This window comes from Piliocolobus tephrosceles, chromosome 18, assembly GCF_002776525.5.
Source record: "Piliocolobus tephrosceles isolate RC106 chromosome 18, ASM277652v3, whole genome shotgun sequence".
Classification (NCBI taxonomy): Eukaryota; Metazoa; Chordata; class Mammalia; order Primates; family Cercopithecidae; genus Piliocolobus; species Piliocolobus tephrosceles.
This window is the reverse complement of record NC_045451.1, coordinates 5,144,828-5,159,068: the sequence shown is the minus strand read 5'-3', so window position 1 is coordinate 5,159,068 and position 14,241 is coordinate 5,144,828. Positions and strand designations below refer to the sequence as shown.

Below are 14,241 nucleotides of genomic sequence, written 5' to 3'. Positions count from 1 at the left end.
TCCCGGGGGTGGCAAGGGAGAGGCTCACCCTGATCCTCAACCAAAACCCCCCAATTCCTAATGAAGGTGAAGCATTCCCTTGGTCTCGAATGAAGCCGTGTTATTGCTTTCCAGTCATATCAGGACTCCAGGGCTGGGATGGGCTCTTAGAAGCCAGTGCAGATGACAAGTGAAGGTCGCTTTATTATGGAAAGGACCCCCTTGTACTCTTCACTTTCTGGACACAAGGTTCCAATTTCTTCTTTAAGGAAAAGGAAATTGTCCTTTTCTTTAAATTCATATGCATCTTTCTCAAAGGCATTGTATCTGGAGCTGTGTTTTTTTTCATCAGAACCATCTCTTAGAACTCTACTCCATCATGAATGTCTTAAATCTAAGCACCTGCTGTGCTCATTTTAGCACTGAGGAACCTTGGGATCGTCCACATTTTCTAGAATTTGTCCGCCTAATTTAAGCCACCTAATTTAAGCCAGTTGTCATTTGCATTCTTTTTCTTTTTTTTTTTTTTGAGACAGAGTCTTGCTCTGTAGCCCAGGCTGGAGTGCAGTGGTGCGATCTCAGCTCACTGCAAGTTCCACCTCCAAAGTCCCGGTTCAAGCAATTCTCTTGCCTCAGCCTCCCGAGTAGCTGGGATTTCAGGCGTGCACCACTACGCCCAGCTAATTTTTGTATTTTTATTAGAGACAGGGTTTCACCATGTTAGCCAGGCTGGTCTTCAACTCCTTACCTCGTGATCTGCCTGCCTTGGCCTCCCAAAGTGCTGGGATTACAGGCATGAGCCACCGTTCCCGGCCCATCTGCATTCTTACTGAAGAGCACATTCAGCTAATGATGCTAATAGTCAATGTGGATCTAAAGAGGCACTTTACTTTTAATTAGGTTTTATATCTTAATTAAAAGTGTCTTGGCTGGGTGCAGTGTCTCACACTTGAAATCCTAGCACTTTGGAAGGCTAAGGTGGGCGGATTACTTGAGCCTGAGGGTTTGAGACCAGCCTGGGCAACATGGCAAAACCTGTCTCTACCAAAAATACAAAAAGGTAGCCAGACGTGGTGGCACACGTCTGGAGTCTCAGCTACTATGAGGAGGCGGAGGTAGGAGAATCACAGAAGCCTGTGAGTGCGCCACTGCACTGCAGCCTGGGCGCCGGGACTGAGGCCTGTCTCCAAAAGAAAAAAAAGTGTTTCACGGGACTCATTTTAGAGATGGAGAAACTGATGCTCAGAAAAATGACATGGGCTCTCCAAGGACCCAGGGATAGCCTGGCCGGGACTCCCAATATCATGTCTTTGAATTTTCTGGAAGAACAACGCAGCATTTTAAAAAATGTGATTCCTGATCATTTTGCAGCTGCCCGATGGTCAGAGTCTTCCAATACCTCCCGTCATCCTGGCCGAACTGGGGAACGATCCCACGAAAGGCACCGTGTGCTTCTACGGCCACTTAGACGTGCAGCCTGCCGACCAGGGCGATGGGTGGCTCACAGACCCCTACGTGCTGACGGAGGTGGACGGTCAGTGAGGCACCCGGGCTACAGTGCGGAGCTGCTGTGCTTGCAAGATTGAAGGGGTGAAGATGTGGCTCTGTCCCTGGGTTTCGGGTCTCTCCCTGTCATTAAGAATGCATAGGTCCGGTGCAGTGGCTCATGCCTGTAATCCCAGCACTCTGGGAAGCCAAGGTGGTTGGATCACTTGAGGTCAGGAGTTCAAGACCAGCCTGGCCACCATGGCAAAACCCCGTCTCTACTAAAAATACGAAAAAATAGCTGGGCATGGTGGTGGGCGCCTGTAATCACAGCTACTTGGGAAACCAAGGCAGAATTGCTTGAACCTGGGAGGTGGAGGTTGCAGTGAGCTGAGATCACACCATTGCACTCTAGCCTGGATGACAGAGCGAGACTCTGTCTGGAAAAAAAAAAAAAGCCTGGCATGCTGGCACATGCTTGTAATCTCAGTTACTTAGGAGGCTGAGGCAGGAGAATCACTTGAACCTTGGAGGCGGAGGTTGCAGTGAGCTGAGACGGCACCATTGCATTCCATTCTGCCTGGATGATGGAGTGAGACTCCATCTAAAAAAAAAAAAAGAAGAATGCATAGAGAGGCGGCTCTTATAGCCTACTGATTGGTTCCCTGAGGCCGGTTTTCTTTCATTTGTGAAAAGAACAACACACTTTTGTGCCCCTGGATGGAGGTTCTTGAGTTGTGAGGAAAACAGTTGTGTAGGCCACACACTTTCCTTTTGAACAGGATCAAATGTCATTCGCATTTTATAAAGAAAAAGAAGAAAGGTGAATAGAGATATACGCACATATTTTTTTCATTCCTCCACTAATTGTAAAATCCCAAAATGAGAGGCTATGCCACATGGCACTCTGCAGCAAATCCCCGGTGGGTCTCTTCAGTGAACTTGGATAAAATAGCTAATTATTGTTAAGGACAGCGGGATCTGTCTATTGCAAATTTACTTGTCTTATCTGACTAGCTGAAGACGGTACTATTTGTCAGAGAAGAGATCCAAGGATCTCTTGTGTATGGTCTTATTTGTACATAAGAAATCATACTTTGCAATTTCATAGCAAGATTTGTGCCCGGAATGTTATTATAGAAACTACTGTTAACATTAGTACCCATGAAAACATTGGTTTTTAACTCACGTGGCAGAGGTGTCCACACTTCTCTGAACATTCTTCTTCCCTTTGTAAAGGGAAACTTTATGGACGAGGAGCAACCGACAACAAAGGCCCTGTCTTGGCTTGGATCAATGCTGTGAGCGCCTTCAGAGCCCTGGAGCAAGTAGGTAACAGCTGTGTTTGGGAGAGAGGAGGAGGAGGATGGTAACTGCAACTTACTTTGAGTTGTTCGCTGTGTTCCGAGCAAACTGCCTTAGGTCACTTATTCACTCCAACAATCTTTGGAGGTGTGTGTGACAATTGTATCCATTTTACAGGTAAGGACAATAAGGCTTGGGAAGGTCAGAGAACTTACCCAGAGCAGTGCAGCTGGTGGCAAGGCTGATACTTTGAGGATGGATTCCAGCCTGCACTTTTAACCATGTTAAAAAACAAGACACAGCCAAAGACACAACAAGCCTGTGGCCAAGCTGCTATCTGATGGGACTTGTCTTTTTTTGTTTAATCCTTATTTTATCTTATCTTGTCTTTTTTAATCTTCTTTTTCTTCTTATCACAAAGTATGATTTGTTAGCAGAGACAAACACACATTTTTAAAATGTATCGGCTACTTTGCAAATGATCAAGATAGGAATCTCCATGACATTCCGCAGGATTCCTTGGATCTCTTCCCTGAGAGCACAGTGGTTCTCTTTAGATGTCCAAATAAGGGCTCTGGAGCAGAGGCAGGGGTACAGATTTGAGGAGGTGGGACCCCTCTTTCCGGCCTCCAGAGGACCCAGGTTTGTACCTTTAACTATCTCATGTTTCAACACAAGGATGGTTTTATCTCAAGCCACTCTTCTCCCCCTCCTAGCGAATGTACTTAGACGCCAGCAGAGGACTGGATCTGGCTGTGTGAACTTAGGCAAGTGACTTGAACTCTCCGGGCCTCGGGTTCTGTTCTGTGGAACAGAATCCGGTCAACCTTGGGGTATGGTTCCATCTCCCCTGTCCAAGGCTGCAAGGCCCTGAGGGCTGAGGGGCCTCCCTGGCACCCTGTCCTGCAGAGAAGACCCGGGCTTCTGGGGTGTCTTTTCCTGAAGGTTATTTCATTAGGTGCTGGGGGCTTTCCTCTCGGAAGTTTATTTTCTCCTGAGACATAAGCAGATGGAGGGACTTAAGTACTCTGACTCCACTCCTGAATCTCACAGAAGACACGCTCAGGAAATCAGCACGGGTCTCGGCGGCGTCCTGCTGACCACTGCAAAGGTGTCCTCTTATCCGTGAAGCTCACACAACCTATGCCCTGACATTCCCTGTGGCTTTGGTTTCTTTCTCTGTCTCCCTCTCTGTTTTTCCTTCTCTCCTTTCTTTCTCTCTCCCTCTCTTTCTCTTTCTTCCTCTCTCTCTCTCCTTCTAAGGGATAGCAATATTTATAAGATTGTTCTGATAAAAAGGCCAAAATCTGTTTTGCTTTATAAATTTCAGCTCTGAAAATTACACAATCACAAAGAAAACAGAAGAAATATTCACTGCCCTGGACACGTCAGTTCATCTCTGACCCTCACTTTCCTCGTCTGTGATCAAAGTGGGAATGGCAGTTTCTACCTCACAGGCTTGCAGGGATTCAGTGAAGAAATACCTGCGCTGGGGGTGGTGTGAGGTCCTTCGAGGGTGTCCTCTTCTTCCTCCCTGCCTCCCTTCTTCTCTTCTGCCCGCCTTGCCTGCAGAGCTCTTAGGACACATTCCCTCCCTGGGTTATTTTGTAGCAGGCAGAGTGAGTACTAATATCCGTATTTCACAGGTAGAGCAGTGAGCTGCCAAGGGGAGGCTTGGCAAACCCAGCTGCTAATGCATGCGGCCTGCCATGCTGAGTGCTATGGGCTTGTATTTTATTAAAAGTGACTTGCCAGAAAATTCTTAGGATTTCCAACTACTCTTCAGCAATTGTTTGCTAGTTCAGTGTTCACATAGAACCTTCAGATATTAAGATTTCAGAACTTCAGATGGACTTTCTAAGACATACAGAAACACAAGGGAAACATGAACAAATCACTATCCCCCAAAAGCTCTTCTCCAACTGAGTGACTGATTTTCTACTTTTCTCATTTTAATTACTACATAACTTATTATTTTCTCATACATAATCCTGTGCTCATGTTGCATTTGTTAATCTGTGGTGAGTCAAGCCCACTTATTAGAGCTGATTATAGTGTGTGCATGTTGTTTATCTGCATATAATAACTTTTAGAGTTCTGCATGCATCCTGTGCTCTAGGAAAAGACTTTGACCTCTCCTCTTAATGTGGTTCTCAAAGATATGAAGTTATAAATTATAAAGATACAAAAAGATCAAAACCAAATGGGGGAAGAAGCATGTTGTAAAAATTTTAAAGGAGCTATTCCATGCCCTAATATTAACTAAAAAAAAAACTCAAGTTCCATTTTGCTGCAAGATCAAAGCCTTTGAATAAGTTAAAAGGCAGATTGAAATCACAGCTGAAAAATAACAGATACTTGAAGTAAAAATTAACCCGAGGCTTAACAATCTTTCAAAGGAGAAATTTCTCCTTTTTCATATTCAGAATTATGAGGACAGAAAAGCGATTTGTAATTGCCTAACCTTTCTTGAAAAATTCCTTTTAGGGAGAAGGAGAAAAATGCCTCCCTCTGCAGCCACACAGGGAAGCTCTGTGGTATAGAATGTGCTTTTCTGTAGCTGCTCCTTTCCCCAATTCTTGATCATAGCATTAAGTTGGCAGGACATGTTGGAGAGCACGCACCAGGCGTTACCTTGAATTCTCCTTCACAACCATAGTTAATGACTCCATTGCTGTAACAGAACTGTGGGGAATGCACATTCATACATTGAATGTAAATAATAATTTCATGTGTTCATGTTATATGCAAACAAACAGTGCATCTTCAAAGGTGAATGGGCAATGTATTAGTCTGTTTTCATGCTGCTGATAAAGACATACCTGAGAGTGGGAAGGTTTAATTGGACTTAGAGTTCCACATGGCTGGGGAGGCCTCAGAATCATGGGGGGAGGTGAAAGTCATTTCTTACAAGGCAGCAGCAAGAGAAAATGAGGAAGAAGCAAAACCTGAAACGCCTGATAAACCCATTAGATCTTGTGAGACTTATTCACTGTCACGCGAATAGCACAAGAAAGACCTGCCCCCATGATTCAGTTACCTCCCCATGGGTCCCTCCCACAACATCTAGGAATTCTGGGAGCTACAATTCAAGTTGAGATATGGTGGGAACACAGCCAAACCATAGAATTCCACCCCTGGCCCCTCCAAATCTCATGACCTCACATTTCAAAACCAGCCGTGACTTCCGAATAGTCCCCCAAAGTCTTAACTCATTTCAGCATTAACCTGAAAGTCCACAGTCCAAAGTCTCATCTGAGACAAGGCAAGTCCCTTCCACCTATGAGCCTGTAAAATCAAAAGCCAGCCAGTTACTTCCTAGATACGATGTGAGTACAGGTGTTGGGTAAATATAGCTGTTCCAAATGGGAGAAATTGGCCAAAACAAAGGGGTTACAGAGTCCGTGCAAGTCTGAAATCCAGGGGTCAGTCAAACTTTAAAGCTCCAAAATGATCTCCTTTGAATCCAGGTCGTATGTCCAGGTTACACTGATGCTAGAGGTGAGTTCCCATGGTCTTGGGCAGCTCTGCCCCTGTGACTTTGCAGGGTACAGCCTCCCTCCCGGCTGCTTTCATGGGCTGGCATTGAGTGTCTGCAGCTTTTCCAGGTGCACAGTTCAAGCTGTCAGTGGATGTACAATTCTGGGGTCTGGAGGACAGTGGCCCTCTTCTCACAGCTCCACTTGGCAGTGCCCCACTAGGGACTTCATGTGGGGGCTCCAGCGCCACATTTCCCTTCCTCACTGCCCTAGCAGAGGCTCTCCATGAGGGCCCCACCTCTGCAGCAAACTTTTGCCTGGGCATCCAGGCATTTGCATACATTTTCTGAAATCTAGTTAGAGGTTCCCAATCCTCAATTCTTGACTTCTGTGCACCTGCAGGCTCAACACCACATGGAAGCTGCCAGGTCTTGGGGCTTCCACCCTCTGAAGCCACAGCCCGAGCTGTACATTGGCCCCTTTTAGCTACAGCTGGGGAAGCTGGCACACAGGGCACCAAGTCTCTAGGCTGCACACAGTACACGGACCCTGGGCCTGGCCCATGAAACCATTTTCTTCTCCTGGACCTCCAGGCCTGTGATGGTCTCTGACATGGTCTGGAGACATTTTCCCAATGGTCTTGGGAATTAACATTAATCTCCTTACTAGTTATGCAAATTTCTGTAGCCGGCTTGAATTTCTCCCCAGAAAATGAGTTTTTCTTTTCTATCACATAGTCAGGCTGCAAATTTTCTGAACTTTTAAGGTCTGTTTCCCTTTAAAGACTGAATCCCTTTAACCGTACCTAAGTCACCTCTTGAATGCTTTACTGCTTTGAAATTTCTTCTACCAGATACCCTAAATCATCTCTCTCAAGTTCAAAGTTCCACAAATCTCTATGGTAGGGGCAAAATGTCGGGAGTCTCTTTGTCCAGTTCCAGAAAAGTTCCACATCTCTACCTGAGGCCACCTCAGCCTGGATTTTATTGTCCATATTGCTATCAGCATTTTGGGCAAAGTCATTCAGTAAGTCTCTAGGAAGTTCCAAACTTTCCACATTTTTGTGTCTTCTTCTGAGCCCTTCAAACTGTTCCAATATCTGCCTGTTACCCAGTTCCAAGGTCACTTCCACATTTTTGGGTATCTTTTCAGCAACAACCCACTCTACTGTATTAGTCCATTTTCATGCTGTTGATAAAGACATTCCCAAGACTGGGAAGAAAAAGAGGTTTAATTGGACTCACAGTTCCACATGGATGGGGAGGCCTCAGAATCATGGTGGGAGACAAAAGGCCCTTCTTACATGGTGGCAGCAAGAGAAAATGAGGAAGAAGCAAACCCCTGATAAACCCATCAGATCTCGTGAGACTTACTCACTATCACGAGAATAGCACAGGAAAGACTGGCCGCTACGATTCAATTACCTCCCCCTGAGTCCCTCCACAGCATGTGGGAATTCTGGGAGATACAATTCAAGTTGAGACTTGGTGGAGACACAGCCAAACCACATCAGGCAACTTGTGCAAATTTTTTCTTCTGTTGTTACTTAGGATCTTCCTGTGAACATCAAATTCATCATTGAGGGGATGGAAGAGGCTGGCTCTGTTGCCCTGGAGGAACTTGTGGAAAAAGAAAAGAACCGATTCTTCTCTGGTGTGGACTACATCGTAATTTCAGATAACCTGTGGATCAGCCAGAGGAAGCCAGCAATCACGTACGGAACCCGGGGGAACAGCTACTTCACGGTGGAGGTATCCACAGAGAGCAGGGCATGGATGGAGGCCTGTGGGGGTTGTGAATGGGAGCGCCAATCCATTCTGGGATCTTGCAGAGGAAGAAAGAAAGCTTTCCTGAGGGCAGAGGCCTTACTTGGGACACACAGCCTCAGGGGGGGGGGGGGGGGTGCAGAGGTCTTAGGGTTTGGGGAGGTCATGAACCCCCGACACTTGGAGTGGACGTACCTTGTTCTGGAGAGGGGATTCGCAGGGGTTTGTGACTCACAAAGCAAAGCTTGGAAACTCTGGCCATGGGATTTGCAGGCAGGTATGGCAGCCACAGGGAGGTAAGCAGACTGCCTGATCAATGCAGGGGCAACTGTACTGTGTCCTGCTCCTGGCGTGGGCCTGCTGGCCACAGTGGCAGGAAATCTAAGTGCCGTGGTTACAGGGAAGGAGAAGGAGCATTGGTGTCGCCCGAGGCCAGTATCTGAATCCTAGCTTCTACCATGCCCAGCCTCATGCAGGTGGCTTCACCTTAAGCCTTGGTTTCCCACCTTGAAAGATGGCACAATAACGCCCCCTCCCAGGATGCTGTGTCATTACAGGCAGCCTTTAGTTCAGGTTTGACGCATAGTCAGTTTCCTTCCCCTTTTCTCTTTTTCTAGTAATACAGGCAACCTGTGATAATGCATAAGACTTAGAAAATCCCTCCGGGGGCCAGGCGCGGTGGCTCAAGCCTGTAATCCCAGCACTTTGGGAGGCTGAGACGGGCGGATCACGAGGTCAGGAGATCAAGACCATCCTGGCTAACACGGTGACACCCCGTCTCTACTAAAAAAATACAAAAAAACTAGCCAGGTGAGGTGGTGGGCGTCTGTAGTCCCAGCTACTCCGGGAGGCTGAGACAGGAGAATGGCGTGAACCCGGGAGGCAGAGCTTGCACTGAGCCGAGATCGCACCACTGAGCTCCAGCCCGGACGACAGAGCGAGACTCCGTCTCAAAAAAAAAAAAAAAAAAAAAAAAAAAAGAAAATCCCTCCTGGGTAAATAGCTAATTATTTAATCATTTCAGTCTGTTTTCTCATATAGCAATGTGTAGGCTGATAATCCATGCTCTATCCAATCCCTAGGCAGTTTTGAGATTCAGATGTGAGCACATACACGGAAACACATGGCTATGCATTTGAAAAACAGTGAGTGCCTTCTATTTGTCAGATAGGAGGATGTTAAGTCCCAGGGGTACAGGACTGAATAAAATAGTCTCTGCCCTCAGGAAGTTTACTTCTAGTGAGATACAGATACTAAAGAGATACGGGAATGACAGAGAAAACAGGAAGCAGGGACTATCTTCTAGAACCCGCTTTCAGGAAACATGGCTGTGAAAAGTGGGACAGAGCTGGGATAATGGCTGGAGGAAGTCCTTGGGAGGCAATAGACGGAGGGAGCAGTTGGAGACCTGGGAGGGAGGGGGAGGATTTTTGAGAACAAAGGCTCTGAGGAGGCAGGAGGGGGCGAGCTCCAGACCCAGGGGAGGAAAGTAACCTCTTTTGTGAGGGCCTTGGGTAGGTAGAGAGCTCCAAGTCCTAGAGTGTCTTCCCTCTTAGCCTCAAGTTTTTTCTGTTTAGCAGGAAGTGAGTGTATCTGCAGTGAAGTGATGGCTTGAAGTGGTCACTTTGAGACAGGGGGAAGAGAAGGGATGGGAGGATGAAGAAGGGCCAGGCAATGTTAAGGTCTGGAGTCATCTATCCATGCAAATTGATGGCTTCTGCAGCATGCTCAGTGGCCAGGGACAGAGAAGGCCTCAGAGGAGCAGACTGGCCCTGGGGTTGAGGTTACTCCAGAGGGTTGTGGTAGAGAAAGTAAGGAAGAGCTCGTCAAAGTGTTGAGCAGAGGGGCTGAGGTGATCAATGGTGGTATTCAGGTTGAACAGGGGAAAAAACAAAGGCAGGAGGGCAATGTGGAACATCTTGGAAGGGTCAAGGGACTGATGTCTTGAAGACCGAGAGCAGGTGGTAGCAAAGTTACAAGAGAGGAGGAGGGGAGCTGTCATCAGGATGTGAGATAGCCAGCTCAAGGTTTCGAAGTAAGACCGTCCATACTCCAGAGTAATTTAGCTAGCGTTATTGCCTAGTGAACTGAAAGTCTTAATGTTAAAGTGAATAAACCAAAGATTGCTCTGGTACTACATTGAAGATGGAGTGGAACACTGTAAAGATCAGCTGGGCCGGAAGGATGGGAGGGAATGAACTGAAGAATCAACTTCAAAAAAGCCCAACCTGTAGAAATTGGTAATTGATTGGATATGGCGTACATAGGAGAAATCATGCTGGTAGGTAGTAATTGCAGAAGTGGTTGAGTTCAGGTCTAGATCTCCTGAGTTTCAGAAACTGGAAGCATGCTCAAGTGGAATGCGCTGTAAGCACCCCAGAGTTTTAGGTCTGGTGTTTACATAGAAGGTCAGACCTCCAGGGATGAATATTTAAGGGCATGGAGGTGTTAATAGTATCCCTGCCCTTAAATTATCATGAGCACTGCATGGTCAGAGATAACCAGGTCCACACATGTTTGTGTCTTTCCACAATGTCAGGCTTTTACTGATGCTATCTCAATAATAAAAGCCACGGGCTCCATGCAGTTTCCAAGGAGGCAATTCTCCTTAGTGCCTCCCATTCACTCAGGAGTCAGAGCTGCAGGCACACAGGCTCAAGCTACTCCACAAGGCAGTCGATATTGTAAAGCATACATCGTGCTATACCTAGCCAATATGTGAATGTTATAGACTGAACGTTCCATAACAAACAAAGTAACATTTACCATCAAGAGAGAAGGAGCTGGGCACAGTGGCTCACGCCTGTAATCCTAGCACTTTGCGAGGCTGAGGAAGGTGGATCACCTGAGGTCAGCAGTTCAAGACCAGCCTGCCCAACATGGTGAAACCCTGTCTCTACTAAAAAAATACAAAAAAATTAACTGGGCATGGTGGCGTGCACCTGTAGTCCCACCTACTTGGGAGGCTGAGGCAGAAGAATCACTTGAAGCTGGGAGGCGGAGGTTGCAGTGAGCTGAAATCGTGTCACTGCACTCCTGCCTGGGTCACAGAACAAGATTCTGTCTCAAAAATAATTATAATAAATAATTTTAAAAAAGAAAAGAAAAGAAAAGGGATAGGAAAACAGGTTAATGAACCAGTCCAGGGAGTGTGACATAGACAAAAAGAAATCCTGGCCTGGCCCTGGTGGCCCAGTGGTCTTGTAAGGAAGAGCCTTTGATTTGGGCAGAGCCTTTGGTGGCAGATGCTGGGTTCTTAGCACAAGTGACAGCAGGACCGTGTCTGTTAAGTTTTGAACTGCTGACGTCCTGGTTGTTTTATGACTGCCAAGTCCTCTGATGAGAACCAATAGTGGAAGAACGTGTTTGGTTATATCCTTATCCAGCTGGATGCAGTCTTTATTGATCAGGGAGAACACCTAGTCCCTGTTGGCAAAGTGCCTTAGGAAATGTAAGATGGAGTCTTTTTCTAAGAGAGTCACTCTTATGTCAAGGGTGCTGTATACATAAACGCTATCCTGTGAGCTCTTGAAGCCCATGTAGAGGAAGGATGAGCCAAGTATTAAGCTTTAGAGGTGGGAGGAAGAAAAGATGTTATTACAGGAGATATCAACAGAATTGTCCTGCAGGCAAGAAAAAAAGAAAGAGAAGAAAGTTTCTCAGAAACCAAGGGAAGAGAATTTTTCCAGAAAGAGGAGTGATCAACAATATTGGATGAAACCAAAAGGAAGACAGCTGTGTAAATGTCAATTATTTGGCCAAGGAGAGCCTCGTGATCTTGGCTAGAATAAAGTTGGTGGAAAAGCTGGGGAATGAGTCAGCTTCAGGGTATTCAGGAGATAATGGGAATGAAGCAATGGACAGCAGGTAGGAACTCCAGTACCCATGACTGAGAAACACGGAAAGTGAAGTCAGGTCTGGAGGTCGCCTACCTGAGTTCTGAGGGACACATGCAGATAAGTATTTCACCACATGAAATGTTTCCACTAAAGCAACCAAGGCAGGAAGTATATCTCTTGCCTTTTATCTACTCTACAGGTGAAATGCAGAGACCAGGATTTTCACTCAGGAACCTTTGGTGGCATCCTTCATGAGCCAATGGCTGATCTGGTTGCTCTTCTCGGTAATGCCTTATTTTGTTTCACTTTTTAAGCATCAGGGATCAACTAAAAGACACTTCTACTTGATTCTATGTGCCTCTCCTTGCTTTCTGAACCAGCTCTGTACAAGGATGTAGATGCTTAGATTTTCCTCCCCTTGGTTAACTGTTCCCTCCACTTATAAGTAAGTCTGTAAAACTCTTCTTCAGTTCCTCTGTTTTCTTTTATTGGACATTGTGACACATCCAGCCATACTCAAGGACAAGAGGGCAGAGACTCAGAGTACAAGAGACTGAGAGGCCACCCTGACTCCCTTACTGCTGCTCCTAGAATGCTGGGCTGGGTGTGGTGTGGTATTCCCAAGCCAGTTGAACCACAAGTTCAACTTTGGTAGACCTGGCATGACTTTTTGACTGAAGATAAATCAACAAAGGGATGATCAAAAGGGAAAGGAACTAAGCGACACACCAGATGAGGCCCTTACCCCACTTTCTCAAGAGGATCTTGTTTTTCACGACAGACTGGCCCTTCCGCAGACCAGCCCACACCTTGTAGCATGTGGGTTCTGTATGTGGATGACCAGGTATGTCCTCGCTCTGCCACAGACCACCTGCGTGACCTTGGCAAGTTACTTACATTCTCTAGTCTTCGGTTTCTCACTTGTAAAGGGGCACAATCTTCTATTTACCTAGTATTGCTTTTAGGATGCACCAAGGTGATGTGTGCAGGGCACTTGTCATGGTGGCTGGAATGCAGCATGTCCTTCAGTGAGTAATGGCCTGGCCTGGCCTGACTCCAGAAATGGTGTCAAATACGTCAGTGCCACTTGGCTTCATTTTCCAAGGTTGCTGTGGCCCTGAGTGGCACAGCAACGCTGACGAGTTCCCTGATTGTCCTGGTGCTGTCCTTGATTTCCCATGGATTGCTGGTGTGTTTTTCTCGGGGAGCCTGTTTGCCCAGGCTCAATTCACCTACAGCTCTTCTAGGCATCAGGGCTGCCATGGTGGGTTCCCAGGGAAGCTAAGGAAGTTTAAACTCCAGGGGCCTCACTTACAGAGCTCCTTCCACAGTCCCGGCAGGGACAATCATCATTTTATATTCATAATTTGGTGTTCTTTTAAAAAAGAGGTTCACACATTACCTATGCTTTAGACTCTGCAAAACCTTGCTGTGCTCCACTTGACATGTATAGCTCCTTTATGCAAATTTCACAACATGGCCAGGCATGGTGGCTCATGCCTGCAATCCCAGCACTTTGGGAGGCCAAGGTGGGTGGATTGCTTGAGCTCAGGACTTCGAGACCAGCCTGGGCAACATGGTGAAACCCTCTCTGTACAAAAAATACAAAAATTAGCCAGACATGATGGTGTAGGTCTGTAGTCCCAGCTACTTAAGGAACTGAGGCAGGAAGATCACTTGAGCCCGGGAGGTGGAGGTTGCAGTGAGCTGAGATAATCGTGCCACTGTACTGCAGCCTGGGCGACAGAACGAGACCCTTTATCAAAAAAAGAAAGAAATAGAAAAAGCAAAAAAAAGAGAAAAGTTTAATAATGTGCCCCTTTTGAGCAGACAAATTGCCAGAAAGCATTTACTCCTTTGGCCTCAGTAGTCCAGGCCATGGTACAATCAGCCCAGATGGCCCAGGTGTTGGAAGAATCTTCTTAAGGTCTTCAGCATCATTTTTAGTTGCACAGCTTTCTCTTTCATTCTCCCAAAGTGAATAATGAAATTTACCTATATTTCTACCATCTGTCTAGCTATCCATTCATCCGTTTATTATCTGTCGATCTATCATCTTTCTATCCATCCATCCAACTATCCATCCATGCATCCATCCATCCATCCAGCTATTATCTATCCATCTATCATCTTTCTATCCATCTACCTGTCATCTGTCCATCCACCCAACTATCTATCCATCCATCCATTTATTATCTATCCATCTATCATTTTTCTATCCATCCATCCATCCATCCATTTATCCATCTATCATCTTTCTATCCATCCATCCATCCATCTATCCATCCATCCATCTATTATCTATCCATCCATCCATCTATCCATCTATCCATTATCTATCATCTATCTATCTATCTATCTATCTATCTATCTATCTATCTATCTATC

General features: G+C 46.1%; 1 protein-coding gene across 1 annotated transcript in view; it reads left to right on the top strand.

The window, feature by feature from the left end:
* Positions 1-14,241, top strand: part of CNDP1 (carnosine dipeptidase 1) — a 49,278-nt gene that overhangs the window by 23,304 nt on the left and 11,733 nt on the right. The window contains exons 4-7 of the mRNA XM_023224177.2: positions 1,351-1,513; positions 2,704-2,792; positions 7,799-7,999; positions 12,053-12,137. Coding sequence (XP_023079945.1) covers positions 1,351-1,513; positions 2,704-2,792; positions 7,799-7,999; positions 12,053-12,137 — 538 coding nt within the window. The remainder of the gene's footprint in view (positions 1-1,350; positions 1,514-2,703; positions 2,793-7,798; positions 8,000-12,052; positions 12,138-14,241) is intronic.